This window comes from Acyrthosiphon pisum, chromosome A2, assembly GCF_005508785.2.
Source record: "Acyrthosiphon pisum isolate AL4f chromosome A2, pea_aphid_22Mar2018_4r6ur, whole genome shotgun sequence".
In the NCBI taxonomy this organism is placed as follows: domain Eukaryota; kingdom Metazoa; phylum Arthropoda; class Insecta; order Hemiptera; family Aphididae; genus Acyrthosiphon; species Acyrthosiphon pisum.
The window spans coordinates 1647010-1653907 of NC_042495.1; the positions used below are offsets into that span (position 1 = coordinate 1647010).

General features: G+C 27.9%; 2 protein-coding genes across 3 annotated transcripts in view; one reads left to right on the plus strand and one right to left on the minus strand.

The window, feature by feature from the left end:
- Nucleotides 1-6898, minus strand: part of LOC100161017 — a 129428-nt gene that overhangs the window by 43710 nt on the left and 78820 nt on the right. The gene's annotated exons all lie outside the window — the stretch shown is intronic.
- Nucleotides 416-6898, plus strand: part of LOC100572737 — a 15467-nt gene continuing 8984 nt past the window's right edge. Inside the window, exon 1 of the mRNA XM_003244067.4 lies at nt 416-4029. Coding sequence (XP_003244115.1) covers nt 3814-4029 — 216 coding nt within the window. The 5' untranslated portion in view covers nt 416-3813. The remainder of the gene's footprint in view (nt 4030-6898) is intronic.

The window sequence follows — 6898 nt, forward strand, 5'->3', positions numbered from 1 at the left end:
TATCGTATAGTGTTTTCATTATTGTATATTTGTATGGCATAAATTAAACTGATTGACAGTTTGTTTTATTTTTATTTTATTTTTGAATGTTAAGCTTCTTAGTAGGTACATATTATTTTATATAATTGTATCATTCTTATTATAGTATATTAGTCTGAAGTTATTATAAAATAGAACTCTACTATCTCAACACAAGCTATGTTTACATAGTTGCATATTAAATATCTGTTTATAAATCAATTGGGTACTTGAATTTTGTTCAGCAAATAACATGTATTATTGTTATTTATATTACTTATTATAAATACAAATCAAAATTATACAAATACGCATACCTATTAGAATATAACTAATGTATATTGTTATAATGTTTGAGGTAAGCTTAAAAAAATAAAAACATTTTTTATTATATTTAATAGCGGTCGCTGGACTAGATTCGCAGTATATGTATTTTTTTAGTTTATTTAATAACATACAGTACGAAGAAGAATATTATTGAAATACAACAAAATAAAGGTTATTTACAATTCATTTAACATAGTTTGGTGCGGGAAAAAAATTCGAGTATTGTAGTGGTGAATTGCTCGTCTCCAAGTACTTCTTCAACATTACTTGGTGTGTTTGGATTGGAATCATTGTAGTTATTGGCTTTCTATTTATCGATAAAAAAAGTTCGCTTGAAGTTTTAATAAAACCAAATTTAAAAAAAAATACTTTTGTCGAAATAGTAAATACTTGATTTATGACAATTCTATATCATATATAATACGAAAAATATTCGTCCATATTGAATGGGCGGTAATGAACTCAGAAAATGAAACTTAAATTGTTTTGTGCATGACCGCGTGTAAGAAAGAATAGTACAGATTTTCGTGTCAGGGTCGACCTACGTGAGTATCGTTACAATGGTCAGAACTATATATGACTTCGGTCTTTCGATTACAGAAGGCTTGAAATACAGTCCATTCAAGACACTGAGTTATTATGGTTTTAATGTGAGTTTTCTCCTTTTTTTCTGTTTAGTTGTTTACGCTTTTCCGGAGCGCAGAGAGAAAATTCTAAAAAAACATCTTTCAACGTTCACATCATCCGAACCCGTATTGAGGAGCTATATCGAACTATTGTTGCAATTAAAATATTGTAATACCTTTTAATATAATAATGCTAAATACTACTAAATATAATACTGCAATATACAATAATAAACTGTGTTTGGTTTCTGGTCTCATATTATTTTATTTTATACTAGCATACTGTACTTGTATCTTTCTTCGGATATTCTCCGCCATTCTTTTTTTTTTGAATTATTAATAATTCGACGCGAAATGGTAAGGGCAATGATTATAATATTATATACGAGTGTCTTCTTCGCGCTAACAGTATTTAATGGCTCAAACCGACGACACAACTATAATATATAATATGCGGTGAATAATATAATCGATAATAATAATAATAATAATAACATAATCGAATGATGTTATCAAAGCGTTAGTGGCTCTACATATTGTGTTAAAAATTATTGATGTGAATGTCGCGTGGAATCAATACTAATGATCGAGTATGGACCGATTTGTGTACGATTGGTGTAAATACAAGTTTCATACCTCCCTCTCACCCGATCATGTCTGAATTTCTCTCTTTAGCTACAATAATTCATTGTCTTCGAGGTTAATTAGGTCCCAAGGGTCCTATACATATTATGTTTAACTGACGTTCATAAATATTAGTTCCCAGGAGACGTTCGAGTAATAGTACAGGGTGGTACACTGATACATAACGATTTATAATAATTTCTTCGGTTGTTAGTAAAAACTGACAACTAATAGACCATATTATTAATTTCGCTACAAGAAACTTTTAAAGCTTAGACCTTATTGACCGAAAAAGCGTAAATAGAAAGGAAAAAATCATTACTAATAAAAAATCCATTAGCCATGGGCTTTGAACAGAATCTAAAAACAATGCTTAAGATAAGACGTATATTTTGTTAAGTACGTCATATTTATATAATAAATTAAACTATTCTATTCGCATTATTTACAAATTAAGTAGATAACTGAAAACTGAATAATCAAATACACCTGCTGCAGTTCACATTTACAATAGGTAGACCATAATAAATAGACGCGATATCACATAAGTCTTAAACGTGTACGCAACTACATTTTGGGGTATTTGAAACTTACAATGGTATCAAATGTGAAAAGTTTTCTAGTTTTCAAAAAACCTCCATTGCGATTCCGGTGAAAACAGTTTTCTCTTTCAAAGGTTAGTAGAAAATTGTAAATAAGCTAAATGGGGCTGATTTTGATTGGATTAAACGTTTACAAATTATATTCAATTGAATTAAATGTGTTGAGCTTAAGGGCTCAAATAAAAATAAAAAAACGAAAAACAGCAAATAATATAATAGTACAGACCCGTGAAAGCGAAAATAAAATGTATATATTTACTTAGAACCAAAATATACGTTAACATTTTATGTTCCTGATGAATAAAAACTCATCGCACATATTCTAAAAGAGTGTTAAAAGCGCTAATATATACGCAGAATAGTAGGTAAGTAGGTATCTAAAGTTATGACGTAAAATTATGTTAGCTATGTATCAATCGAATATCCATACGGTGCAAGTTAAAAAGAGATCCATACAGCATTGTATGCTGTCATATATTATTGTCACGCCATATTAAGGTACGTCTTATCAATTTACGTTTATTCACATTGATCCATAATTCGGTCATTTTTATAACGGCATAACAATATCATCACCATATTATCGTGTTCACAATAAAATAAAATATAATCACTAGAAGCTATTATGCGTCATTATTTATACAACACGAGATTAACAATCGCAAAAATGACGTCGTGGGACACAAAGACTTGGAAGCCGCGCCAGTATTGTGTACGTATTATTATTTTAAATTTGAAAGTAATGATTAATCATTCCGTTTGTAAAACGATTCTGAACAAAACTCGGGTCGCCCAAATACTATTAAGCTGTTCGGAAGAACGAGCGCCTTGCATACATTTTTCATTTTTTTCCCTCATCGGTTTAAGCTACCGAGAAACGGAAAAAAATGTCGTTTGCAGCTAAGTACAATCTTTGTTCGATTTCCAATCTATATAGAAGCGGTCTGCATGAAACGTTTAAAGCACCCGTTCTGTACAGAGTGATGATATAAAAACTAAAAAAAAAAAATAGTGATCACTGTTGTAAAGCAAAAGTCGAAAAATTCGCCTCGAAATATTAATCCAAGATATTATAAAAATAAGTGCAGTAATATTAAAATTGAATTATGTATGACATACACAATATATTACATGGTTAATAAATTTAATATTAATAATATATATATACAGGCTGCAAAGTCGTTTACTAGCGATGATTGTATCTACTATCGAGTTTTCTTCGGAGGTATTATATTATTTATAGTAATTATTAATATAATATATGTTTACACAATGCGCCTCTATCGATTACTTTAAGTACTGGTTCAAATATCGGTTGTCAGGGTATAGGATATCATAAAGATCGCATTATTTATTTCGTCATCATTATATAATATTATTATCATCGTTATTATTTTTATTATTATTATTATTATTATTATTATTATACATGCGATGATTATAAGCTACCATGTTGAATTATATCGTTTTATAAAAATGTACAGACAATATGAAACAGTTATGACTATAAATTGACAGTCTGGAGGCACATTATTCTGACTTCAAAGGTACTTCTGTGACACACATTTAGCGACATATTATTATTATTACCTATTTTATAATAATATCATATTAATATGAACGAGAAAAATCGAAATCCATGGGACGGCCGTCGACCGTCATTGGACCGTTGGTGGGAAACGCCTGAAAACGAAAATGATGAAATGCCGGAAAAAATTACCAGTCCACCAAAAGCAATAGAAAATACAAAACAATGGATCGATCGATCTTCGCAGCAGCCGAACAAAAATACCGGTGGTAAAAACCGCATAGTATCCATTGCAAAGAAACCGGTAAATGAACAAAATAATTTGATCGTATATAAATTAATATTAGGTATATTATAATAATTAATATTACTTCCGCTTCAATAACATTATAATAGGTATATACACGCGGGGTTATCCATAAATCACTTATTACATTTTTTAACTGAATTTGATATCACGAGGTAGTCCAAAAAATATTTTCCTCTAATATTTAATCTAAATATTTAGTTTAAAAAAAACATGTTATCATTAAAAAAATTTGATAAATAAAAAAATCGTAAAAAATATTGTTATAACGACTTGGAGTTATGTAAAAAAAAAATATTTTTTATTATATGTTAATAATAATTGTTTTGAAATAATTTTGTATTTCATGTTAAATGGTGTTATGATACTAATGGACCTTAAATAAACGGAATACATGTTTGGCGATTCCAGTACCTATAGTAATGAGAAATTCTGAATTTAATTTAATTTAAGTATATTATATTTCTAGTCGATAACAATGAAAATGCACGGCTAATAATTTGATATTTTTTTTAGAAAATTATGATTATTCTATTGTTACAGCTTAAGTACTTATTTAACACTTTAGGTTTTAATACTTGAATAGTACAAGCAGAGAAAGCTAATAGAATTAATATACTTTTTTTCTTTATTATTTAAATATATAAAGATTTATAGTCTTACAAATCGTGTACCATACTATTACTAAGTATTAATACGTTAACCAGCTAAAATTGCGTCAGTTATGTGCTTTGTATTAGATTTTGGCAAAAATAAAATATATTTTAAATTTAATACATTTAACTTAAGCTCATTTCGCCCCCCGTCATACAGCTTTAGATTCTTTATTTTCAATATATGAATACGCCTACGCGTTATGTGAATAAACATAACATTTTAGTTTGTATTTGATACCTACAACGGTTTTACGGTGTGTTTTTTCATATACATTTACACCCTTTTTATTGCTACAGAGGGAATACTTTAAAAGTTTCATACGAACCAATCGATAGATTAGCAATTGTATGTAAATTCAAAATTGTGTATACGGTTTGAATGTTTTTTTTTTCAGAATAATATGGCACTTAACTATTGAAACAGTAGTACAATTTATATTTGTCGTGATTCGCACTTATTTTTATTATTGTAATATTTTTGTGGTAAATTCATAGTAAAAAAAGGTGGGTAAGTGGATGTCGCTCTGCTGTACAGTAGGTTACAAGTGGGTTACTGTATAATGGATAGTATTAAATTTGAATTCAATGATATAATATCACTATATAAGAAAAACGATTCTGAGCGGAGACGGTTTGTCAGTCAAGATATTAGACATACATATTATAGACGGTATACTTATCAGGGACTGGAACCTTATGGATTTTTTCGGTTCTGGTTCCGGTTCGGTTCTTAAAATAAATAAATGATTGGTTCCGGTTCCGGTTCTTAAAATTACAAAATAAGGGTTCCGGTTCCGGTTAATTCCGGTTCTTACCGGTTCTTAAATATACATTTTTTCAAATATTACTTATTGCTTTTTAGGTAGATTTTTTATTCAGTCATAACTTGGCCCAGTTTTGTAAAAGATACGTTTAAATTGCATTTTAACAAAGATACAAAACACAAATACATACATTCAAAAAGTATTTAAGAACAAATACAAACACTTGGTATGAATTTATGGTGTGATAATGTAAGACAGAGTTATAAATAACTATATAAATATTATTATTCGTAGGTATCTTGTAAACATTCGTAGAAAAACTCATACGAATTATTATTCGATTATTTTTGTTATATAACAAATAACATATGCAACCCGTATGTGTGTAAATAAATCATTGTTATTATTAATGATTGTCAGTCGTAATTAATACATAATACAATACGATTATTTCGAATTAAAAATTAAAAATACCATATATTATGTACAAAACAAAAATATTTCTATGAAAAATAATTATTTGATTACAACAAAATCCCATTCAAATAAAATATTCAATTATTTTAAATACAGGACTTTTTCTTAGAACCAATAAGAACCTAAAAGAACCGGAAAACTTATTATTCATTAAAATGAGGTTCCGGTTCTAATTCTGGTTCTAAGCATTGTAAAAAATGGGTTCCGGTTTCCGGTTTTGGTTCTTAGATTTTCTCTAACCGGTTCCGGTTCCAGTCCCTGATACTTATCGATAGTATTATTAGTAATTTTCAAATTAATCATATCACAATATCCATTAGGTAACGCGTTATACATCAACCACAAACCGTGGTACTATCATAGATATATAATAGTATACTTTAGAAGTTTCAAGTGCCCACAAATAATATTATACAATCAAAACAAAATAACTAAAATAGTTATTCCAGGTTTTTTAATATGTACTTTTGTTCAAATTTGAACTTAAAATGACTATAAAAATAAACTGTGCTTATGTATTTTTTAGAATTTTTGGTAACAGAATTAAATATTTACGTGGAATCTTGTTTTAAATTTTCAATCCTTAGATATAAAAGTTGAACATTTTATAAATTTTTAACTACAAAAGAATTATTCAATTTTAAATTTGATAAATGTTGTCAAAATTTCAACTTCAAATGCTTATAAAAGATAATTGTGCCTATGTCTTTTTAATATTTTTCAACTGCTATTGTAACAATATATCAGGAGCCTTGTATTAATTTTTTACACTTTTTGGCCCAATAGATAAAACTTTATTCATATTTATAGAAAAAAAAACTAAAAAAATTGAAAACTTACAATGTCCGTAAACAACTCAAAAAGAGTCAAATTATTTTCAAAATTTTATCGTATATATATAATGCTAATATAAACATTCAGTGAAATTTTCAAGTTTCTACAGTGACTTGTTTTTTAATTACAACAAAA